Source organism: Nannobrachium achirus (genome assembly GCF_963921795.1).
Source record: "Nannobrachium achirus genome assembly, chromosome: 14".
Lineage (NCBI taxonomy): Eukaryota > Metazoa > Chordata > Actinopteri > Myctophiformes > Myctophidae > Nannobrachium > Nannobrachium achirus.
The window spans coordinates 2,255,445-2,282,285 of record NC_137821.1 but is presented as its reverse complement, the minus strand read 5'-3'; the positions used below and the strand labels follow the sequence as shown (position 1 = coordinate 2,282,285).

Genomic DNA, 26,841 nt, shown 5'->3' with positions numbered 1-26,841 from the left:
TCTGTCAACGTCATCATTAACAGCCAATGAGAGACGAGCATTCCTGGTGATGCCAGTGGTGATGCCAGTGGTGAGAGCACCTCATGGTGCGCTCTGCTGGCTCAAAAGTAGACCATGTACAGTATGTTGGCCTACTTGTGCACAAGGAGCAAGTTGGCACCTGGACAGAGTGCAGTTCTAGTTAAGGCTGCATTGACAATTGTTTTCAGGTTCTATCAATCACTGTCCAGATGAAACCTATAATCTAGATTATTGTTGACAAACTGTGACTCTCCCCACAGCTCCGCCAGTATGAAGATCGAGAACAGCTTGCCCCTCCCCCAGCTGCCAGAGGCCCCGCCCCACATGGGCCTGCAGTTCACCGTGGCAACGGAGGAGGACTTTGACGACATCATGGCCATGAGTCAGCACATCTACGGAGGCCTGGACTACATCCCTACACGATACACCAGCTGGCTGCAAGAGCACAACCGCACCGTCATACTGGCCCGCAAGCAGGGGAAGGTGGTGAGTTAATACCTGTTATACTGGCCTACTAGCAGGGTAAAGTGGTATACCTGTTATAGAGGGTATGCACGTGACATCACCATCATACCTGGAAGTTATGCAGGAACGCCTACTGAGTGGCAAAAAACTACTTTCTGTCCTAGACAGCCCATACATCCACACAGAAAACTGCTTTCTGGTCTTGACAGCCCATACATCCACACAGAAAACTACTTTCTGGTCTTGACAGCCCATACATCCAAACAGAAAACTACTTTCTGGTCTTGACAGCCCAAACATCCAAACAGAAAACTACTTTCTGGTCTTGACAGCCCATACATCCACACAGAAAACTACTTTCTGGTCTTGACAGCCCATACATCCACACAGAAAACTACTTTCTGGTCTTGACAGCCCATACATCCACACAGAAAACTACTTTCTGGTCTTGACAGCCCATACATCCACACAGAAAACTACTTTCTGGTCTTGACAGCCCATACATCCACACAGAAAACTACTTTCTGGTCTTGACAGCCCATACATCCACACAGAAAACTACTTTCTGGTCTTGACAGCCCATACATCCACACAGAAAAGTCTGATTGCATTAAACAACGTTAAACAACAATAAACTTTGCAACTCACTTTGCCAATCGATTTGCCTTTCACTTTATGCAGGCGCATACCCTTTATCAATCAATCAATCAATCAATCAATGTGACAATAAAGCTTGACTCTCATTCTACATACATGATATCGTCACTGTCAGGCAGAAACCTCGTATCTCCAAGTTTCAAATGTGTACGTCTTTTGGTAAAAGCTTCATCATACAAAACTGTCGCACAAAACTAGTGAAAACAGCCGATCTACAAGCACACAACGCCTCGCGATGCGAGGCGTTGTGTGCTTGTAGATCTGCCGTTTTCACTAGTTTAGTACATTTTATAGATGATAAATACAAAACTAACATTTTGGACATACAAGGTTTCCACCCGACAACGACGATATGCTATAAATATAAGGTGCTGGGAGTGAAAATTATAATGTAGGGGTGCCTCGGATTAAAACAATATTCATGGGGTGCCCTGAGACAAAAAAGTTTGGGAACCCCTGCTCTAGCTTCCATGTCTAAACTGTTCCGTCCCGTGGTTCACAGATCGCTCTGGAGTCGGTGTGTGTGATCGACGACGGGGAGACGGTGCTGGTGGAGGGGCTGCGCGTGGCCCCCCAGGAGCGGGGAAAGGGTGTGGCGGGGGTCCTGCTGCGGTTCTGCTCCCAGCTGGTCAAGTCCAAGTACCCCGAGGTCAAGGTCACCCGGCTGACCCGCGACGACCAGCTGGGACCCAAGGACTTCCAGAAGTACCGCCTCATCACCAAACAGGTACCTTAGACCACAAGTACCCTTTAGAAGTAGCCTTAGACCAGAAGTACCCTTTGGAAGTAACCTTAGACCCTTAAACCCTTAAACCAGAAGTACTCTTTAGAAGTACCCTTTAGACCAGAAGTATCCCTTAGAAGTACCCTTAGACCAGAAGTACCCTTTAGACCAGAAGTACCCTTAGACCAGAAGTACCCTTAGACCAGAAGTATCCTTTAGACCAGAAGTACCCCTAGACCAGAAGTATCCTTTAGACCAGAAGTAACCTTAGACCAGAAGTATCCTTAGACCAGAAGTATCCTTAGACCAGAAGTATCCTTTAGACCAGAAGTAACCTTAGACCAGAAGTATCCTTAGACCAGAAGTACCCTTTAGAAGTATCCTCAGACCAGAAGTACCCTTAGACCAGAAGTACCCTTAGACCACAAGTACCGTTTAGAAGTACCCTTAGACCAGAAGTATCCTTTAGACCAGAAGTACCCTTAGACCAGAAGTATCCTTTAGACCAGAAGTAACCTTAGACCAGAAGTATCCTTAGACCAGAAGTACCCTTTAGAAGTACCCTTAGACCAGAAGTACCCTTAGACCAGAAGTATCCTTAGACCAGAAGTACCGTTTAGAAGTACCCTTAGACCAGAAGTACCCTTAGACCAGAAGTAACCCTAGACCAGAAGTACCCTTATACTAATGTCTCTCAAAGTGCGGTCTGGGGACCCCCATTAAAATGATTGATAGTTAGGAACCAAATGTCTGTCTGTCTGTCTGTCTGTCTGTCTGTCTGTCTGTCTGTCTGTCTGTCTGTCTGTCTGTCTGTCTGTCTGTCTGTCTGTCTGTCTGTCCGTCCTCTGTGTGTCTGTCCTGTGTCTCTCTCCCTGGGGAGTCAGTGTAACATCTATTAACTGAGGAGGTGACTATGCTCCATTGCTCCACTCTCTATTAGTAAGGACTTGATCAGAGGATTCAGAATGACCTACTCTTCCAGGGTATCCTGCTGGTTCGCTTCAGAGCCGAGGATCTGAAGGCCTGTCTGTCAGAGCTGGGTCCAGATGGAGAGTCTGGACCCCCACCCTCCTCCAGGACCCCCCGGACCCCTGTGCTGCTGGACCAGAACGCCATACAGCGCCTCTATCTGGCCAGGTCAGGTCACTATGGTTTGGTGTTATTCATTAATGTGTTTGCCTCGCAGGGCAACCAGACTATAGTTCTTGTCTATCTTTCTGAACATCTGATGTAACCTTTTTCCCTAAGGGTTTCTCCCATTGAAGTACTTTTCCGAGTTACTCATCATCTGCTGTAATTCAGGGGTGCCGTGAATGAAAACATTTACAGGGATGCCCCGAGCTAAAAATGTTTGAGAACCTCTGAACTAGAGTATCGGACATCCTCCCATGCGTGTAGGGAGGAATCAACTGGCGTATCAACTGAAGAGTTGTGCGGGGTACTCATCAGTCAGACGTCTTGCTACTCCGACTACGTGGCTACAGGTGCGGTTAGGGTTTGCAATGAGGTAGTCTCGCGTGGCCAGACTGTTGACTCCGCGATTTGGGAAATGCTCCCGTCAACAGTCTGGGGCACGGAAATAGAAACGATGAGTGCGAGATAAAGCGGATGTGACGTACCGGCTCCCTTGGTGCAGTAGCAATAACATGTCCTACTGGAAGCGCTATGTCTCCTTTCAACATTTCTGGGGGCGTTATTTCGTCTTTCTCTGGTGTTGTTGGTGTTACTTCCAGATGTTTTCAAACGTTTTCTTGAACTATTCATGGGTTGCATTTGTAGTCCTAAACTGGCCATATTGAGGACCAACACAGGTGTTCAATTTGTCTGATTGGCATAGAACCAATGTTCTACGTTAATCAAAACACCTGTGTTGGTCCTCAAAATGGCTGGTGTAGGACTACAAATGCAACCCATGAATACACCCATAACAAGAATAGGCCGCTCGAATGACTTTGTCTGAGCTATTGTGTTTCTGTTATGTTTCCAATGGGACTACAGTTCAGTGTAGCACTGGCTACTTCCGATACTCGCCGTTCGGGAGCTGCCGTTCCAGACTCCATATAGCATTCGGAGATTGTGGAATAATTGTCTGGCTACGCAAGACTAGCAATGTGGAGAATGGGACAAACGCAACATCAGAGTAATGCATGTCGGAACAATGCTGCGCACCCAAGGGCGCGTAGCGATATTTTGATGTCCCGTTGTTTGGAGGTCCCAGTAGTCTGACGCTAACCTGCCGATGCTGGTGAACGCTAACCTGACAACGCTGGTGAATGCTAACCTGGTGAATGCTAACCCAAAGCCTGAACCATAACATTAACCCTAAACCTAACCTGACCTACTGGGACCTCGAAACAACAGGCCATCGAAATAACAAGCTTTTTCTTGGGACATTTTGATTTTTCTTTTTCTTCTTTTGTCTGGATGGGGGCCTTTTTTTAATACATCTTATATGAAATGATAATCCTCAGATCTCTTGCTACAATTGTGTTAATGCCCCTGACAATTGTGAAAAATGTAAATGAAAAGATTTGAAAAGAAAGAATGTGGAATCATTCTTTTTTAATTATTTTTCTTAACCTGGGTACCGTCTCTCCTCCAGTGACCTGATGCACGACGTTCTGCCCAACGACACCATCGTGCAGGACTGGCAGCCCTTCAAGCCCGTCTCCTCCAACATGGACATCCTGTTGAAGAAGGACATCGACTGGCTGGTGGACGATGTGACCAAACCCACTGTGGCCAGCTTGTGTACCTTCCCTTTTAGAGTCCCTATGGGAGACCACTGGTAACTACAGTACCTTCCCTTTTAGAGTCCCCCTATAGGAGAGAACTGGTAACTACAGTCTGTGTACCTTCCTTTTCAGGGTCCCTACAACTGGTAATGCACTACTACGCTAAATTGCTTATTTGTATTGCTTGACAATTCCTTTTTCTTGTTTACATAATTAAGTCCTTCATAATGTCGGAGTGTTTTCAATCATGGTCTACGGTACAGGTTGAAAGGTTTGGGAACCGTTAAAAACATTCCTATAACCTCATTACTACATCATTAATTTAGTTAACCGGTTCTCTGCCTCCTATAACCTCATTACTACCTCGTTTAGTTAACCACTCTACTGCCTCTTTGACCATCAGGTATTACCTCAACATCGACATGTTCGGTAAGGACCTGGCCCTGGTCCGCCGGCAGTTCCTGTGCCACCTGCGTCGCCACACCGCCACCCTGAAAGGTACGACTATTTATATTTATTTATTATTAGTTCATATCTACCCTGAAAGTATGATCAGACCACGTTTGATATGTATTTACATATTACTTCATGTCTACTCTTGCGTGGCCAGACTGTTGACCCACAAGTTTCAAATGCTTTCGTCATAAAGTCTGGAGCAACGGAAGCTCTGGAAACGATCAGAGGATAAAATAGTGTGGAGTTTGCATGTTCTCCCTGTGTCTCCTAGGGCAGATACCCTCACACTGGTCTCTATACTGCCTCCCCCTGGCCAGCCGGGGAGCCTGATGGAGGGGAAAGGAACTGGTTGGAATAACGTGTTCCTTCCACACGCTACGTCCAACCGGGGAAACTTCCCCCCCATCAGGTGATAAGAAGCGGCCTGCTCACTCCCCGTGCACTGAAGGCAGCATGAGCTCAGTTCAGGGCTCTGCCCAGGTTGGCAGAGGGAGAGCAGAGCCCAGGATTACAGCTTTAGGCAACTGGCACTGGGTGAAAAATGCGTTACGAAATCGTGGGATAATTTATTTTTAACAGAATGCCAAATTACAACATAAGTATACCATTGTTGCTGTTTTTTCCCACTCGTTTCAATAGCTATAGCCTATAGCAATTAAACGCTAATCTGTCGCCCCGCCCCCTGAAAGGTCACGTGATGTGCCAGATGTTCCTGGACCCGCCCCTGTGGGAGCCCATGGTGGAGTTCTGCCGCCAGACGCTGGGGGTGGAGCTGGTGAAGGAGTACACGGAGCAGTGTGTGGTGGAGTCCGACCTGTAGCACCACAACTACAACAACACAGAAACAAGCTGCCCCATCGGACCGACCAACAACAACCCAGAAGACAGAAACTACAGGATGAAGAATGAATAACGAAGGACTGAAGAATTTCGCTTTTTTTCCAACGGACAACCCTGACTCGACTTGCGCGCGCTCTACACTGGAAAACGAGACAAACTATCCTGGAGACCTGGCGATCGAAAAACAAAGAAATAAGTGTCAAGACAAAGAGGCCCACTCAAAGGCTGCATTAGATGATCCTAACGTGCTTTTACCTTAACGATAACAACAAATAACTCTTTAGAGGAGGAGAGGCGAGGGCGGGGGGAGGTCTTAAAACAAAGAGTTGGCTCCAGGAATGCTTTCTCACAAGTTTTCCATTCAGTTAGCCTCGCTCCCACCAGCCGAAATTATCCTACGGTAGCATCAGGAAAAGGCTAAGCTAAGGCTAAGCTACAGCTAAAGCTAAGCTAAAGCTAAAGCTAAACTACAGCTAAAGCTAAAGCTAAGCTAAGCTAAGCTAAGCTAAAGCTAAGCTCACGTTATTCTTCGGAGAAAGAAAAACTAAACAACAACAACAACACAAACAGGTTCTTAGCTCGGCACATGTCCTTGAAAGCCTCTCCTTTTTTGTAAATATGAATTATTATAAATACATAAATAAATATATATTTACTTTTGGAGTTGGATGAATACGTCTGCACATCTCTTTAGGCACTTTATGAAAACCCCATAATGTCATGTTTTTGTTTAAACGCTTGGCACCTTAGCCGCAAAAAGAAAATAGAGAAAAGAGAAAAGAAAATCAAAACCTTTTTTTGAAAATGATTGAGATTTTAGCTCTTCCTTTTTGCGGTTAAGTGGTTAAGTGTTTAAGTGGTTAAGTTGAAGGGAAAGGTTTTTTTTTACTATAAACTCAAGTAGGAGAGAGTAACAAATCCCAACATTGTCATGCAAACATCTCGTAGAACCTGGAGAATCTCGCCGAAAGAAAAGAGACAAAATCAACGGTCAAGCAAATTGTTGACTCAAGAGTCGAGAGCTTTGACACTCGAGCAAATAGTCTTAACTGAACCTTGGGAAATGTTATTTTAGTTGCTGTTTTTATTTGTTAAACCTTATACTGTAGTTATTTTGTTCTCTTAACATTTTTATTAAGGTGTCTATGTTTATTCACTTCAGTCATGCCACTAATTTATTGCTATTTTAACTCAAATGCCGCATGGGGTCATTTGTTAACACGTGAAGCTTTAGGAAACTCTTATTTTCATTATTATTATTATGCAATCAGACTTACTGTTACAGAGCGCTAGAGTAACAGGAGCTTAAACCACTTTTTACCAATTGCATTTTAAACGTTTTGCTTGACGGCAGTGCAGTCTAACCCAGTGGCTTAATGAGTTTAGGATTAGAAAATTACAATGGTATTGATAGCTACGTCATCGTAAGTCTTTGTCACATAAAGTCTTTGCCGGGTTGAGGAGAAAAAACAAGAGAGAGAAGCTTTTTGAGAAACACTTTGCGACTGTGTTTCCAACACCGGTCGTCAGCACGCCAGACGAAGTTCAGTCACGTTATTTCAGTCGAATCCAGGACACCGTACACAGGAAAAAACTCTCTCTTGGAAGCTTCATAGCCTACTTAAGACCCTTCATAAGAGCCTTCATAGTGTAAGAGCCTTCATAGTATAAGAGCCTTCATAACGTGTCCTGTCTAGCCTCATGCGTACTGTCAGGAAGCGGACGTGTCTCTTTAAACCTACACGTTCCTCTTTTTTTCAACGTTAACGCCGGTGCAAAAACGACGGACCCAAAACATGAAAAGAAAACAAACAAGGCTTTTTTTCGGTAAACGTGAAAACCCGTGTGGGAGTGCACCTCTGTTCCTACGGACCTGTTATGTTAACAGTCCCTGACTTAGATGAGAACAAAATGAGAAGGATACCACTTCAAAGAAACAGATTTTAACTACCTTTTAACAAAAACGAAATCGCGTTTACTTTTTCCCCATTTCCCCCCCCCATTTGAAGATCACATCTTTTTGGAAAAACAGCAGTTTTTCCCAGATTCTTTTATCTTTTTTTTTCTGTTCCCGTTTGGGGCCAACAAGGCTTCCTGTTTTGAACTGAAGAAAGCAATTTTTTTCTTTTTTTGCTGCGATTGAGCGCTGACGACAAAGACGAGGAAGATGCAAGCAGCCCCGAATCCCCTTGAAAAGAAGAGAGTATGCCGACAGCACCCCCTACCTCCACCCCCACGCTACTACACCTTCCACACCCACACACCTACACCCGCCTACACCCGCCTACACCCCAACAACACAGCCATCAATGAGCAATCCTTTAAACCCTCTGAACGGCTCACAGCAGGTACACCCTCACTACAGTCCTGCTGAACACCGCTGTAAACCTGAGAATGTTTTACATTCTGGTTTTGCGTTTGTTTTTATATCTCAAAGTCGAGACCCAAAACATTTGGGTTCCAAAAACCAACACGGTTTCCAACCTTTCACTGATCAGGGCCCACTTGACAATTTCAATAGATTGATTGATAAAAAACAATTGATTAAAATCAATCGATTGTTTAAAATCAACCGATTGTGTTCTTTGGATCAATGTAACCAAAGCAGAATAGATTACTAAAATGTTCCATTTTTAAACAAATATGTACATTATATGTCAGTATGAATATCAATGTTGATTTTCTTTAAAATCCTAGTGTTTTTTGCCAATCATTTGTGGGCCCACTCATGGCCAACCGATGGGCCCCGCACCACAGGTTGGGGACCGCTGCGTTAGGGTATATACAGTATCTACAACACAAGTATCATTCTGTTCAAAGCTGGTTGTCCGCGATTACTGTGTCAATGTGTGGTTTTTGGGTCTCTTTCCACCGGTTGAGAATTGAGAAACTGCTCGGTTCAAACCTATATAAAGTGTCATGTGTGCTGAGCTTAGCATGTCTGCATCCCAGTGCGGTGGTGTCCCATGCTGCCAACGTTTTTAGATTGTCAATTCTGTTGCCAGAATAAAGAATAATAAAGATCGCTCTTTTACTTCACATTGTTCAAGTTGAAGCTCAAGGTTTATAGTCTTTCCAATGAATGACTGAATGATACGTTTTAGTCATCATTTTGAACATGGTCTGTGCGTTGACAGAAGTATGTCAAGCATACATAGCCTGCGTCTTAGACCATACGGCCAGCATGGGTCCACACACATGGGGCAGCATGGGTCCACACACTTGGGGCAGCATGGGTCCACACACATGGGGCAGCATGGGTCCACACACATGGGGCAGCATGGGTCCACACACCACCAGCCCAGAAGCGTTGTCTAGTGAGGGTGTACGAAACAGTGATGCTGGAAAATGTCCACACATAGGCCTACACACAATGACCAACTCAGCCCGACAACTCACATCTTAAAAATGAAATAAAAAATGCCCCACATTTTGGTAAATCCATTGCCCTTTTGATTGCTCATTAACAAGGTTTGATGTTAGATCTAATCTATCATATTGCAACAGAGGGACGTTTGGTTTCACAAACTCTTACTTGGAACACAGACGTTGGGCTTTGGGACTTGGGTTTTTGTGGGGGTTTACGTTGGGTTGTGCCGTATGTGAAACTCGTGAGCGTTAAAATGTAGACCTGACTGTCTTGACGGTATAAATGTATGACCCAGGAGGTATGATGTGTCTGTCTGTGAGACGCTGCTGGTTTAGGAGAGCTGGTTCTATGTTCCGTTTCCATGCATTTCCTGCGTGTTTTCATGTGTTTGAGGGAAGCATGAAGGAGAGGGAAGGAGAAAGGTTGTTGCATAATGATGTCATAATGATGTCATAATGATGTATCGAGGAGGCTCTGCGCCTTGGCCTGATGACCTGAAAAGCCTAACTAACATCTCTCCCTTTAGACTAGCGGTTAGGATGTTGGCTTCCCAAGCAGGAGACCAGTCAATGTTCCGAATCTCTAGCGTTACAGATAACAACACCGCTTCTATCCGTTGTTGGCACAACTGAAAAACCTCAGCATGAGATGTTTTATATCCTCGTTGGTCTGGCCTTGGTGCTGGAGACCCCAAGCATCACGTTAATACGTCTATTACCTTCAAAACAATCACAGAACCATTATTATTATTAAACCTTCCGCTGCTTTGATATAAAAATAAATCTCCTTGCTCCTTGATACTCTCAAGCACACGAATACAATGGAGAAACAATGTGTTGACATCAGTGTTGTTTACTGTCGAACCGCCATCTTTTATGCAAGCCTATTAATGACGACGTTAATACCCTGTACTGCTCCCTAGAGGTCGGTGCAACGCGGTGCAACGAAACACGGAACTTTAACACTAAGACGTAAAACGTTCCAAACGCCACAACAGCTGGTAGTAGCGGAATGAGGGTCAAACCCAAAGTCGTGTGGCTGGATATCAGCTATCTTTGATAGGCTGTTGCATGAACAACCTCAAACCATTTCAGCGTAATGGAACAAATCGCTAGGGGCTGTGGCGATACCTACAGCTTTGATGATGAAACTGAGTTGCGTCGAATTAAAGTTGCGTGGAAACGGTTGCCCGTGTAACGCCGACCTCACAGTATTGTCTGGAGTTTTAACAGTGATCGTATTGGGTTGACTGTAGCGTGGTACCTACGTTTTCATTCACTGTCAAAGAGTGAAAACGCAACATCAGTGTTGTTTCTCGGGAAAGAAGACGATGTACAACCGATGCCTTTCTCTGTCGGTTTCACTTGTGACCCCACGTCGTTTCCAGAGAGTCTCAAACGTTTCCATTTCAAAGACTTGATATTGGTTAAAACACAGAACCCCGTTTTAATAATACAGAATCTTTTCTCTTCTCCGGGACCCCAGTCTGTAAAATGGCACATCCTCTGTGTTCTTGAATCACTGGGTCCACTCAGAGTTATAGACCCGTAACGGTCCTTTTGGACTAATTGGGGGATTTTAGATTTTTCGTTTTATTGCCATATACATTTTACTGTTGTAAATTGTATATTTATTCTTTCACCAAACAGACCTTCAGAAACAGGCTACATCACACAGTATCTCTGGTCGTGTCAGTTTAGCCACATCACACAGTATCTCTGGTCGTGTGTCAGTTTAGCCACATTAGCAACGTTTGGGTCAAAAGCCTCCAGCAGAGAAAAGGCAACAATCCATTCTGCCAGTATTATGTCATGTGATTTAACTGTCATCACCACGGTTACGCAACAGCAACAAACCCCCCGACCCCCAAAAAGTCAATAGTTTCCAATTATCAAAGTGTCAATAACGTGTGATGATCTGAAGGGAGGCGAGCGGCTGAACATTTGTTCTATCATAACAGCGATCCAAACCACTGGGGGTTGAATTGATCTTATAGACGTTGCAGAACCAGGCGGTGATGCGGTATCGTTGTGTGTTTGTTGTTTCCTTCTTGTCAGGTATTTCCTTCCTAATCTGTTTTCTTCCCCTTCTTTCTCCATCACTGACTGTCCTTCAGTCACTTTTCTCTCAAAACAACACATTTATCTGCACAACCATCAGTCTGCCTTAGAGGTTAGATGTTAGGACTCTGGACGAGGATCTGAGATGTTTTATCAAGACCTTAGATGTCAAGGTGATTGAAACAGGATCGTTAATGTTAAAGGAGTAGTTCACCCCCAAAATGCATGTTTTTCTATTGATTACTCACGAGTTCATAATTCATGAGTTCATAATAATAATATACGGTATATATATTTTTTTGTATTTATCGCATTCCTAAGACAAAAATTGTGTTAGAACAAATTTACCCCCATTGATTCGGAATCAACAGGGGTAAATTGACTGTAATCGATAGGGAAAAAAGGCATTTTGGTGGTGAACTACTCCTTTAAGGTTTTAGATTCATCCTGAGGCTATAGCTTACGTAGTGTTGGTTCATTCGGTATTTTCGGCTTATTGGTTTCGTCGGGAGGTCAGGTGTTAAACTGAAGTGATGTTGATAATTCAAAATATTATCAAAGTATTCTGAGGCACCCCTGGACTGGGACTTACAGGCACCCTAGGGTGCCAAGGGCACCCACTTTAAGAACCCCTTGCTGTACTGTACTGTACTGTACTGTACATGCCTGAAGGCAGTGCGGTAGTGCTGGGGCCAAGATGGCTGCCGTCCAGGCCGTGCCACTTATCCCAATAGAGCAGTGAAGTCATGACATCACTCGCTCATCCCCCGGTTCACAGAAGTAATTTCTCTATGGAGAATAACATTGAGTCATCTTAAAATCCTCTCATATATGCATTGTGGTCCAAAAATAAACGACCGGTTTGCGCAATATTGTTGGGGAGGAGGCTCTGTTAGTCAATCACTAATATTTGATACAGTCTGTTTCTAGTGAAAATGTAACTAATTGGGCGACAGTAACATTTGCGTTTTCTCATCAGCTGATTCTTCATATCCATATGAGTCAAACCGCTGATATCATTTGTTTATGTTTGGAACACAGTTCTTATATGACGCCATATGAAAAAAAAGTCTATGGGAATTCAGAATGGGGGGTTTATTGATCATACAGTGCATGTCATCTTGTTGGGTGATGTCCTGGAGGTTATTGTTAGAGATGGTCTTGGGCCAGAGCTTGAGGTGTGGAAGTGGATAGTTAGCAGTGAGGTGTAAAAGGAAGCCACCGGTTTTCATTTAGCTAAAACGCTTCTCACCTTCTGGACACAAAGACATGCTGTAGGGGGAGGAGGGGGAGGGGGGGTACAGTGTTACTGTACCTGTCTGACTGTAACAGGACCCCTGCAGCCCTCCTCTGGTTGCACTGACAGTCTGTAGCCTCTCTGGTCATGAATAATAATGACCGCATCGCAAGGTAGACGAGACACCGTACAGCCCTGCCCCACAGCACACGTGCACGCACACACACACATGCATGCACCATAGACCGCATGGCAACGCACCGTGCACCTGACAAGGATTGTAGTGATGCACGGTATAGCGGGGATTGAACCAGGGGCTCCCACTCGCCAGATCAACACACAAACCGTCGTGCCAATAGAGCTGAGCCCGATTGGCATTCCACTATTTCATCTCTAGTTGGGTGGAAACCTCACAATTATGTCCAAAACGCTTACATTTGTCAGGATCCATTTTATTTTTAAATAGCTAAAAGTAGCAGGATCTACAAAGCTGTGGATCTGCTACTTTTGATGCTTCTGCCTGTGTGGCGGTGTAGTGTGATCCAGTAGGTATAGGGGGCGCTAGTTTACGAAAAATTGTACGGAGATGAGACAGAGTTTCTCCACCGAAATTTGATCATTGAAAAAGACGCTTACCAGAAGAAGAAGACACACAAGCAAGCAGGCGCACACACACACACACACACACACACACACACACACACACACACACACACACACACACACACACACACACACACACACACACACACACACACACACACACACACACACACACACACACACACACACACACACACACACACAGCGACTCCGACATTCAAACAGACTCTTGTTGTGGTCTCATAAATCCTCCTCCTTTTGTCTGCATGTGAAAGGAGAGCCTCCGGTCTGCGGCCATCTGTCCAAGAGGGTGTGTGTGTGTGCCGAGGTGTGTGTGTGTGTGTGTGTGTGTGTATTGAAGGCCCTCGGTTGCACAGAGATACAGAGTACTATTTGAGGGCAAAAGAAGCTGTGTCTGTCTCTCCAAACTTCCCACAGCAGAATGAACAGATACAGTGTCTCAGCTGCTCTGTGAATGGAGGCTGGAGAAGCAGAGTTAACTCTGAGAGTGTTAGAATGTACACTGTCAGAGTTACATTAACTCTGTGGGTGTGACTGTAGTGTACACATGCAGGCAGAGGCAGTGCTGTCTAGTTTATGTCCAGGTCTATAATGTGAAAAGAGGATCTGACTGTCTTGTTGTCCATTTCCAGGACAGGGATGCAAATAAGAGGAATGTTGGCAGTTTGGGATGGTTACGTAACAGAATCTAATTAGTGAATAAATGGCTTAGAGAGACACGCGCACACGCCTGCGCACGCGCACACGCCTGCGCACGCACACGCACACACACACACACACACACACACACACACACACACACACACACACACACACACACACACACAGCCCTAACACCACTTTTCTTCAATGAATCATTCATCCTTCTTTCTTTCTTCCTCTTTCTGTCATTCCCTGTTGTTTTTTTCTTTTTGTTTTTTTCTTTTTGTTTTTTACCAGAGAAAGTGTTTTATTTCATTCTGTTTTATTTCATAAATCAAGTCTCTGAACCTGAAAGGAAGGACGTTGGAAAGAAAAGCAAATTGATAATTATGTTTTTTATAAACATTTTGAAGCTTACGATCCATAACTGTTTAATGATTGGAACCCTGGTGCACCGCATCAAAAGAGCTCATTTATAGAGAAATGCAGACAGCACACAGATGTTGCTCTAATGAGCTTCAGTCAGTACTGCTCATCACTGTTGCATGGATCATACTCCCGAGGGGTCCAGGGACCCCCTGAAGGGGTTCTAAAAGGACCCTTACAGAGTCTGATCTTTGACCACACAAATAGAACGTCAAAGTTAAGGTGGGTCCTTGAGTTTTAAACTTTTGCTTGGGTTTGTTCGGGTTTATTGGTTAACGTAAACTTTTAACCTAAAAAAAGCAGCTTTTCCTCTCAACTCCCATTCTTCAAAAATGGACCATACAAACAAACAAACAAAAACAATGTCAAAACCTCAGTGCAGTGTGAACAACCAGTGTAAATGTTGTTGTTTATGTTGTTCTCATGATGTTTCTGTAAAGCACAACTGGGCACTGGTGTGCGCGACGGTCACGTGACCTGGTGGTCATGTGACCTGGAGGTCATGTGACCTGGAGGTCATCCTCAGCCTCTGACGCAGCACAGTCGGCCATGTTTGTGAGATTAAGTCGACCTTTGACCTTTGTGCCACCTACTCAGTATTCTTCATATCGTGCGCTCGACGCTTGTGTCGCACACACTGAGTGTGAATCTCAAGCCTCGATCAAAGTCTACGGTGAAGAGCTATCCACCGCAAATTTGAGGTGGAAAGCTTTCCACCTCAAGTCAGAAAATAAGTGCAGGCCATCATAGTCAGTCACGGTGGAGTCCTATTCACCGTGACTGACTGGTCTAGATCGACCAATCAGTGAACGGGGTGAAGAGCCTATCTGTCTGATAGTAAAAACAGAGAGATGTGTCGGGACTCGCGGTGGAAATCTCTCCACCGCGAGGAATGACGTAACGTTGTAGTTTCATGACTCAAAAAGACTCAAAAAGACTACCGACTCTGATCGAGGCTTAACATTCAGACCAGTGGTTCTCAAAGTGGGGTTCGGGGACCCCCCAGCAGGGGTCCTTGATAAAATTACGTCGAACCACTTTAAACCTATATACTTGAAATCAAAATATTTTTGGAACATTTTAACAACAAATCTTGTATTGGGGGGGCACAAAATCTTTTCAGATGGATCCGTGGCCAAATGCATGTTAATTTAGGGGTCCGTGACACGAACCTCTGCCTTTTAGAACAGCTTTATGCTAAGCAGAAGGTCATAGCTTTTATACGTCTGGTATTTAACAACACAGTAAAACACACTTTGGTTTCCAGTTGTGCTGCTTATCTTTGGCCCATAGCGGTATCGAAGACATGCTGTTGTTGTTATTGGAATGTGGAACTTTATACTGTTGTGTGAGGGGGCAGCATTGTGTGTAACACCAAGACACGGTCATTCAGTTGTCTGTTTTCAAGGCATCTTGTTGTGAACATTTTAATAACATGGCATTGATAAGGTTGCACGAACAGTGGTGGAAAGGTTAGGCCCTCAGCTAAAACATTTTGGATGGGTAGATCATGTTGAGCTAGTCATTGTAAAAGTAGATCTCACGTCAAAAAAGTGTGGGCACCCCTGCACTAGACGTATTGAAAGATAACGCTCAAAGAAAACATCGTCAGAATTGTACTGGAGCACACAGTAAGTACTTGAGTAAATGAACTACTTTCCACCACTGACACTGTAGCCCTCAAACAACCGTCATACCAAAGACCTGTGTAGTTGTCAGGTATCACATCCCAGTATCTCCAGATTACATCCCAGTGTCTCTAGATTACATCCCAGTATCTCTAGATTACATCCCAGTATCTCTAGATTACATCCCAGTATCTCTAGATTACATCCCTAACTCATGGTGAGCTCAACTCAAAGACCTCACACTTCCAAAAGGGACCCTAAAGATTGACCCTTGATACACAATTAAAGTGAATGATGGCAATAAATGACGTGCCTGATCACGGGGGGTGGAGACTGAAAGATCCACCGTTATAGCAGTGATCTAAAACCAGTTTTCATTTGCCTTTTTTAAATTGTTAAAATGTAGGCTATTATCATAGAAAGTCATCGGGTCATGTGCTGCACACTATATATGATTTCGCCAAAGGAGGCGAACTGCCCCAAAAAAAAACACCAGGTTGCCGAAAAACGTTCAACACAACTATTAAAAGGGTCCAACTGTCAATGACCACGCTGTAAAATCCAGAGTCTTCGTTCAACTCGGACACTCTGGGTTAAGAAGACACTGAAGATTCTATCGTGCCGTTTGTAAAATCCGTGTACTGTACGTTAACTTGCTATGATTTATCCTCAGGGTCACTAAAGCTCCTGTAAACCACAACTCAACTCCTGTTTTCCAGAAAGGCTCTTTAGTACTCGTACCGCCGAGCACGTCGACCAGCAGGAAGTGTCCTCGTGGTCACTTCCTCCCGCCGACGCGCTCGCCGGACGAGGTAAAAACAACGAACCATATAAGGGTTGAGTGGTGGGGTTTTTAACGTGGCCCTTTCTGTCGCTCCTTGACTTCGACCTCAGCCGTGTAACGCAGCTTCAGTCAAGAGCCTCACGATTTATGGCATCGCACGCTGTACGTTGGTTATATCGTACGGCCGTAAAAAAACAATGATTCCAATTAACACCCGGATATGCAGAGGGAAAGAAAAACCCCGGGTTTGTTTTTTTCAGAGAGTAAGTCGGGTTACGTTGAACTTAAAACGTAAAGCAAGGTTAAAATGTACCTCATGAGCTATACAGTATATTCACCAGCGGGACCACTGCTGATGTCATGGTGTTCATTGTGATATCATTGTGATGTCATTGTATACGCGTCGGCAGGATAAAACATTCAGTTCTTTCATTTGTGAGGCTCTTCGCTGTCCGCACACAGCTGCCGTCTGTCGAGGGATTAAATGATGATATTATGATGATGCCATTCAGAGGCATTTGGGGTTTTAATTGAAAATGTCATTTTTCTCGTTATCATTTTTAACAGTTTCTTTTTATAAAACCCAACTTTCCCCGCTTATTCTCAAGCGGATGATTTGAGGGAATGGTGTGAAAAAAAGAGAAAATAGTAATATTTTGTTATTTTTCTATTTATTATTGATTCATTATTATTATTATTATTATTATTATTCCAGAAGAGAGAACACAGATGCTAATTGTTTTTTGAGAAGAGATGCAAAACTATTTTAAATACAAATAATAACTTTTTAAAACAAACAAACGTAAAGTGTACCAATCTGTTGTTGAGAGTTCTACTGGATGTGTTCTGTTCATTTGTTTCTTCATCCGGATGCAAAACCTGTGTGACTGTTTGTGAGGGGGGAGGGGGGGCTGTGGGGGTTGCATTTGGAGAGGGAGGTGGTCTTCTACAGGCCTCTGATATTCGGTGTGGCTAGGTTTACTTCGACAACAGACATCACTAACTTAGATTCTACGTAGACGACGCAGCGATTTACAGCGGAGTTCTCCAAACGCGAATAATAATATATATAAAAGAAACTACATTTCTCGAAAACACCTCGGCGTTAAGATCATTTTTGTTCCACTGAATACCAAATGGACAAAAGTACTCTCAGTTCTGAGGTGTATTTGGGAAGACAGAGACAGTATACAGGCATACAGCGATAATGTAATAACATTTTCACAATACAGTGTAGCCTATAACAACATTCTGGGCATTCTGAACTGTGATTTATTCTAAGACAGTGATGTGACACTGTGATACAGTAAACAATGTCTCGTTTTGATAAAACATTTAGTTTGAAACAGTTTTTAAACACTACAGCCAACTATCTCTAAGCACACACACACACGCACGCACACACACAAATTAATCATGTTATTTAAAGCATTGATTATTCTTACATACATTCCTGTAAAAGAAATTACATGTAGGTCTATGCTTTTTTTCTTTTTTTTATGGGGATGCTCCGCTGTAAAAGTCCATAAACTGATTGGTCTTTCACTGCGGTTAGCAGTGGCTAGCAGTGAAAGAACTGGCTAACCGCTAACTACTAAAAGCCAGTCGACAGTTTCTTACATAACGAACGGCGGTAATGAGTCATTAATGACTAATTAGACGTTCTGTTTGTATGTAGGTGAAAAGACTCACAGTTATATAACGATATAATATGACATAACAGTTTCAAGGGCGGAGAGGAATCATAGCAGAAATGATGAGTGTTCGTTTCAATGGTGGACAAACTATAGCTACTCAAAGTAAACAATTGATAATATATACATATATTTTTATAAGTTTGGATCGCAAGACTCCCGTTGTGGAAATGTACAGTACTCGAGTAAATGTACTTGAGTTACGTTATTGTCCACTGGTGGATCATTTAAATCGACACTCAGACTTTTGAAAGGTTGTTGTGGGGAAGGGAACTGGGTCGATTAAATAAAATACGTATGAAGCTCGGAGTAAACCTAGCCATAAAGACCTGACATGGAATTACCTGATTCTAAAAGCTGTGTAATTTTTCTGGCGACAACGGTTAGTATTGTATACCATTCTTAACTCCTTAGGTTTTGTGCTTGCGTTTATATTTATATATAACATCGTTGTAATAGTGACTTGTACATGTGTGCATTTTCAACATAATACCATTCTTCCCTATATCTATATATCTATATATCTATAATACCTTTTCCTTTGTAGTCTGGTTTAGTATTGTAGCTATCTCGAATAAGACAAGGATCTTTTAACATTTACCGATATATTAACCATACTAAATGTATTATGCAAACGGTATCTATATTTGTGAAATTGTCAGAAACGGGAAAAACACCAATGGAAAAGCCAGTATTTTGTGTGTAAATTGCTAATCCTCTGTGACGTAGTTCTCTCTTAACTCTGTGATTATGAAAAGCGTAGCTTTTAAATATTTTGTTCAGCTACTGTTGTGCAGTTTTTTTATTTTTTATTTTGTTCTGTTGTAGCTATTTTCATTTAGTTTTTTTAATGGAGCGTTTGGTTAAGAGAACTAATATTGCACAAGGCAGCACATTGTTAGAATGTTGACGCAGACATTATTTTGCGACCATTTTGGCGGCACGGTTGTCAGAAACTCTGTTGTTGACGTTTGCTTTTGTTTTGTTTTGTATTTCCTAATACTCTTTTCTGTTTTGAATGATTTTGCTTTGTTAGGTGACGTTTAAAAAAAAGATGAGAAAAAGATCAATAAGAAATGCATGCCTGGTTGTTACAGTAGAGATTCTGTAGTGGAACAGATAGCTTTGTGTCTCAAAGAGAAATCATTCCTACCGCGGAGAGAAAAAACTTGAAAAGAACAAGACAATAAATGAGGGGGTTGGGTGATACGTGTTTGATTTACACAGGACCAAAAACTACAGTAGGCCTATAAGACTAAGGACCAAACCAAACAAGACAAACTACAGTAGGCCTAAGACTAAGGACCAAACCAAACAAGACAAACTACAGTAGGCCTATAAGACTAAGGACCAAACCAAACAAGACAAACTACAGTAGGCCTATAAGACTAAGGACCAAACCAAACAAGACAAACTACAGTAGGCCTAAGACTAAGGACCAAACCAAACAAGACAAACTACAGTAGGCCTATAAGACTAAGGACCAAACCAAACAAGACAAACTACAGTAGGCCTATAAGACTAAGGACCAAACCAAACAAGACAAACTACAGTAGGCCTATAAGACTAAGGACCAAACCAAACAAGACAAACTACAGTAGGCCTATAAGACTAAGGACCAAACCAAACAAGACAAACTACAGTAGGCCTATAAGACTAAGGACCAAACCAAACAAGACAAACTACAGTAGGCCTATAAGACTAAGGACCAAACCAAACAAGACAAACTACAGTAGGCCTATAAGACTAAGGACCAAAACAAACAAGACAAACTACAGTAGGCCTATAAGACTAAGGACCAAACCAAACAAGACAAACTACAGTAGGCCTATAAGACTAAGGACCAAAACAAACAAGACAAACTACAGTAAGACTAGCCAGGGATCGCTTCACATTTAGGGCTTTGATCCGGTCGGGAGCGGAAACCACTCTACGTCATGTTGTAATCCTTAAAGGACTACACTTTGGCCGGAACTATCAAACCGGAAACAGTTTTAACCCAAAATAATTCCCCTGCCCTCAAGGACACACTTTTAGGGCCTACCTAATAAGCTTTTAGAAATTTTGTTTGGTATCTGCATCTTTTAGTCCAACTCGTAGCGACTGGCAAGACTCGAGCTTTTTAACAGGAATTGGGGAAACAAACGGGGGGAACCAAAACAAAGCGACGCCGCTTCTTCTGCTTGTGGTTTCCGCGTAGACCGGATCAAACGACCCGTTGTAAACAAACACCAGGCTTTCCTCTTAGGAAAGCCTGGTGACGCGAGGTAAGACTAGCAACCAACACATATCCTCACATTATCACTCACTCATAGTGCAGATGTACTTTAGCTTATAGTGCTACTACACATCTTATGTCAGCCTACCTATGTGGTTTAGATCTGGCATTAGGAAGTGTCTCGTGTTTTATTTGTGTCTATAGTCATTATATACTCTTGTACTATTTTGCATCCTTTGACAAATTGAGAATCAACAGTGGCATTTCTTCACTAAAGCTGGATGGGTTTCACCAAAACTGGTTGGTTTTCACCAAAACTGGTTGGTTTTCACCAAAGCTGTCTGGTTTTCACCAAAGCTGTTTGGTTTTCTCCAAAGCTGGTTGGGTTTCCAGTAGCTCTGGTCCATAGCGATAGAAGGACTTAACGCTACATCAGTATTGATCCGGAGCGCCCGCAGGAAAGGCTGTGCACCCTCTCGTGTTCTCATCTGCAGTAAAAATGAAAGATATGGTTTCGCTACTCAACAAAACAAAGGTGGTTGTTGGGAGTTGAAAGTTTACTCTACTTAGTGGAAGCACTCTTATTCCACCGGATGGAGACACTACTTCTTCTGTTTAATCTTCGCTATCGCCATCACGGCGCCAACTCACTACTGCTGCGCAGGTCAGAAGACTGCAGAAATGTATTTTAGATGTTTGATGGGGGCTAAGAGTGCTTCCACTAAGTAGAGTAGGCTTTCAACTCCCAACAACCACCTTTGTTTTGGTAAGTAACGCTATGGACCAGAGCCATAGGTTTCCGGTATTCCACACATAACACACATATCTCTGAAGTAGGGCTGGGCAATTAACCAAAAATATAAAGAAACTTTCAAAAATAATTACTTAAAGGACCAGTTCACCTCTGGGACAACCAGATCTTATTTTATTGTTGTTTGGGACACGATCAACACAATCCTGAGTTATTTTTTGTGCTGAAACACAAAAATATCTAAAAACACAGATTGAACACAAAACATAACTCAGGAGGATTGTGTTGATCGTGTCCCAAACAACAATAAAATAAGATCTGGTTGTCCCAGAGGTGAAGTGGTCCTTCAATCGTGCTCATGTAACTTAATCGAATAATCAGCAATCAAGTTTTTTGTAATTTGTTTTATTTCTTATTGATATCAACAAATCGTCAGGGAAACATTCGAATACATTATTTTATAATCAACTACATCAATTAAATTGAATCTGGTTCGTAGCCTATGTTATCGTTATGCTCAGAAAATGAATTTAGAATAAGTCATATCGTTCCTGATAGTCTTTTAGTTGATGTCAACAATGTGTCAATATTATTTGCCGTTGACTTGCTACCCGTTTCTATTCCCGTGCTCTGATTGGCTCAGGCCCAAAGCCAATCAGCAGCGCAAAACACAGCAAAAAGACGACTTGTGGAAAGACACTCTGGGATGGCTTTTAGGCCGGTGTGGGCTTGGTGCGTCAGGGCCTTAATGCAACAATATGTTTGGAGGTCATCTTGGCATGAATTTCTGGCACTGCGGGTAACTCTGTCTTTAGCAAGCAATAGATGTATGTTGTCAGTCTAGACAGACAACAATAGAAGACTTCCAATCACCACACATTTACCACAACTAGTGAAGTAGAAATGCTGCCTGCACCTCCCCATGTAACCCATGGGAGATCACAGCCAGGGTGAAATACTGTATGAAGGGCTTGGTTCATAATGGTACGAATCATCACATACGAACAGCCGGAGAACTATGGCTCATTTTGAAAAGCAGATTTATCTGGAATCAGGAGATAACTTTGATTGGATACTTTATTAACAAGGTTGTTAACGGTACAAGTCAATGAGTTGTCAAGTCAAAGGTTATGCTAAAAGGATAACACGAAAAGCCACAGGGCGCTTGTTTCCATTGTGGTTCATTGTACTCAATTCATCAGTTACACATGCAGTTCTACATACATACAATATGATATATTAAAACACTGAGTAGAATCATAAAGTATATTTACAGAAAATGTATGGTGCGGAGCAGAGTTACTACTAAGGTGTTCAAAGGTGTTCTACTGATGCCCAAATTGGTCATCCATGCTTTTATGCTTATAGTGTTGAGTTATGGTAGGGAGTCCAGATCTTTGGATTATGGAAGGTCGTTCCACATTCTGGTGGCAGTAACTACAGTACCACACAATGACTGTGATGTTTCTACTGGGATAACAGGTGATGATGAGATTCACAAGGTATTAATACCTCGGCTGTTGTTGGGTTTCCTTGTCCATGACAACTACGGTATACTGGAGAATACATTTAAAGGACTAGTTCACCCCCAAAAAAACACTTACCAATTACACACCCCATGAAGACTTGAATTTGATTGATTGATTGATTGATTGATTGATTGATTGATTGATTGAATATTTGATTAGACAAACGTATAACAGCATGAGTACAGTCAAAACACGGTCTTGTTTCCATTGGGGACCTTGACCTTGGTATTCAATTCATAGAGATGTTTTGTTTGTTTTTGTCGCATTCCTAAAGCCAAAAATGTGATGACCGTAAATGGCGTAAAGTTGCTAATGTGTCTGTTAGCAGACTCCAATGCAGGTCAACTGAGTCATCAAATGATTGTCTCAGGAATGCGACAAAAACTAAATAAATCTGCATGAATTCAAGGCTTCATGAGGTGAGTGATTTATAGACAATAAGTCAGTTTTTGGGTGGCTTAACTCTCGATCTGTAAGGATCCATTTAAACTCAGAATCATTAATAGGCCTAAAATTATTGAATGCTTTAACCAGTGAAAAGCAGATATACAAGCTCACGAGATCTGCTATTTTTGAAAAAGTTGTGAAAATGTGTGCAAATCTTTGAATATATGTATTTTCAAAGCGAACGTTTGTAACTCAAATTTTGCTTCTGGGTGGTCCCTGGAACTAAATATTTTGAGATGGGGGGTCCGTGGCCAAATAAATATCATTTTGGGGGTCCTTCACATGAAAAGGTTTGAGAACCACTGACATAGTCTCTCAAGAACAGACTAACTGAGCTCCAGTTAAGTGAAAAGGACCTTTTCTTTGACGATGGCTGGCCAGATTGCTGACATAGAAACATAGGTTTTTCAAAAAACCTTAGAAGGATTCAAAAGACACGTATAGAATCTAACCTGACTGCGCCCGATGATGGCAGCAGTGCGTATGCCTGGCTGCGCTGCATATCGCTCTTCTACCTTCATCTGGGATCCCTCCGGCAGACTCGATGTAAGGGGCGGGCCATTTTTTGAAATTATTTAGCAGGTGATTGGATGGGGCCGTCTCTCAATCACAGTCTGGGAGTGCCAACTCCAACCACTCATCCGCCTCCTGGGTTTCCACGTGGTCTGCAATCAGACTCTATTGGTTCAGAGCCGCTCAGAGCCCGCCCATAGCTGCCGCTGATTGGTCCGGCCCGGGGCTTTACGAGCGTTATCAACTCTCCCAGAGAGATCTCAGATGGTAAAGTAGGGTACGCACTACTGCCCCCATCTGACGCAAGTCAGGTTATATAGAATCGGGTCAAAATTCTAATTTTCACGATTTAAAAAAAATAGCAGATCTACAAGCTCGCAGCGCAGCACTCGGTGCCGCACTGTGAACTTGTAGATCTGCTATTTTTCAATAGTTAAAGCATAAAATAATGATACACAATAATGTGTACGCGTTCTAAATGGGTTAACACTCGGGATGTTTGCTTTGAATGGGGACAATATAGCCTAAATAAAGCAGGAATGATGTGATTCATATTTAATATTAGTCACATACAGTACAGTAAGTCCACATCACATTCTGACGCCAGCCTTCATCAGAGTGTGGGAGATCAAGTCTTAATGTGATTGTTTTTCTTTAGACAGATTATCTTTAGAGCCACTTTCCTCCTGACATCCTTATTTATTATATTTATATATATTATGTCTGCCATGGGTGAACATGTTTCATGAATCATCTAAGATGATGTCCATTTAGTGCTCAAGGAGTTTCTAAAATGATGTCAGAATCACAGAAACCACAGGGACTTGAACTTCTCATCGAGGTTGAAGCACAAAACCAATCGATGAGTTTGAGTCACAGCCGAGAAATGAGAAATGTCAGCTGTCTTCCACACCCTCCATTATCCACTGAAAAGATACACAGGCAGACAGATTGATTCAGGGATTCAACTAAATGGTGGCCAAGATGGAAATAAATCCTAAAATGGGGTTTGGGTCCTATAGTTTATTAATGATAATTTCAGCGTTGATTTGGAGGTTTGGTTGAATCTGTCAACAAACAGCATGACTTGATACTGTATGAATTTGGGGTAAAATTGCAGATTATTTCAGACTCACCACCATACAGTAGGTGAAAAAAAACACACATTATGAAGACATTCTCTTCATTACCTTATGGAAATGCCAATTGGGAGTTGAGTGAAGAATTGTAAATCATCAAATCTCTTCTGTCATAACGAGCTCATAACAAGCGTGCTTGAGATCAACTCAAGTTTGAGTTACATAGTAGCAAAAGGATGGGAATCGTCTGGGTTACAATCAGCTTTGAAACAACACTCATCCTTGTAGGACTGAGCTGACATCTGGAAACACTGACATAAACCTACTGTCTGGTTCATAAACAATTAAACATCCTTCACTTTCAGGTCAACCGTTGGAGATCAGGTAGGCTACTGGGTTTAGCCTGCAGTTATGATTGGTCAGCTGCTGTATCGTCCCTGTAGGGCTGATATGGTTTGTACATCTCTCCAAGTCCTTCCATCCCTCCCCTCACTCAGCCTGGGTGTGTGACTGATAATAGTAGTGTTAGATCTTATATCTATCTTCACTAGTAAAGACCACACCATCAAACAATATCAGTTGGGTTGTATTTATTGAATGGATACGGTGTGTATGAATGGAGACTGATTGAGGGATGTACTGAGGATGGTGTGGTGTAGATGGGTTGTGTGGTGTAGATGGGTTGAAGAGGCATGGGTGCTTGTTGATCTGGGTGCTAGCAGGTAGCAGTTAGTGGTTCCAGGGGGCGATGAACCCTGGGTGTTTGGCTTTGGGGTCCTCGGATCTGGAGTGGCGCCGAGGTCCATGGATCTGGAGTGGCACCGAGGTCCATGGATCTGGAGTGGCGCCGATTTACGCTTTAAGGCCCCCCCTGGAACCTGAAGGAAAGGATGAGGAAATGTTAGTGGAGCGCATGAGAAAAGTGTGGAGATTGGGGTGGTGGAGGGATGCGAGAAACGGATCAGAGGATAGCAGGTGGAGGCGGTCGTGTATAAATACAACCCTTGGTTGGTTTCAGGGAGGAGATAAGGGAGGAGTTGTTATCAATGGGATCACGAGCAGGTGAGCTTGGGAGGAGTAGAAGTCAGCCAGATTGAAGGCAATAACATAGTGGGGAGATAGTTCTCCGGTGTGGTCTTCCCTCCCGAACTTATGTTGTACCAACAGTATTTCACTAGTAAAGACCACACCATCAAACAATATCAGTTGGGTTGTATTTATTGAATGGATACGGTGTGTATGAATGGAGACTGATTGAGGGATGTACTGAGGATGGTGTGGTGTAGATGGGTTGTGTGGTGTAGATGGGTTGAAGAGGCATGGGTGCTTGTTGATCTGGGTGCTAGCAGGTAGCAGTTAGTGGTTCCAGGGGGCGATGAACCCTGGGTGTTTGGCTTTGGGGTCCTCGGATCTGGAGTGGCGCCGAGGTCCATGGATCTGGAGTGGCACCGAGGTCCATGGATCTGGAGTGGCGCCGATTTACGCTTTAAGGCCCCAAAAAGTGGTGCTTGCTTTGTCACGAACACATGGCATGGGCAGAGTTGGACCAGTGGAACGGATGTAGACGGACTTCGCAGGTATAGGATCGAGGCATTTGATTAGGGGATAGTGGGAGGTATGGAGAGAACATGTGGTGGGAGACAGGACAGGGTGAGAAGTGGACAGGTAGTTGGGCCATGCTAGAAATTCGGATGAATAGCATCATTGGTGTGAATTAGTTGTAAGTTAAGTCAGATGGAATGTTGATCCATGCATTAGTTAGAGGCAAACACCCTTGAGATCTTGTCCTGGGCACAACCCGGGAGAGTGAAGGAAGGTTAGTTTAGTTCGATCGGTGTGAACGATATGGGGTGTAGATAGGAGTGACGAGTGGTTGTACGGGTGTATGAGGACGGAGCGGCTGGACAGTACAGGGCCCAAAAGAAGCCGCGACAAGATCTG

The 26,841-nt window shown here is 43.2% G+C and overlaps 1 protein-coding gene across 1 annotated transcript; it reads left to right on the top strand.

Annotated features, from left to right (window-relative positions):
- Window positions 1-291: 291 nt before the first annotated feature.
- Window positions 292-5,878, top strand: nat16 (N-acetyltransferase 16; the record flags this gene model as incomplete). The annotated part of the gene is made up of 6 exons (XM_080742014.1): window positions 292-507; window positions 1,646-1,870; window positions 2,850-3,004; window positions 4,470-4,655; window positions 5,006-5,100; window positions 5,748-5,878. 6 exons carry the CDS (start codon window positions 292-294, stop codon window positions 5,876-5,878), a joined length of 1,008 nt encoding a protein of 335 aa, XP_080598140.1.
- Window positions 5,879-26,841: the final 20,963 nt, after the last annotated feature.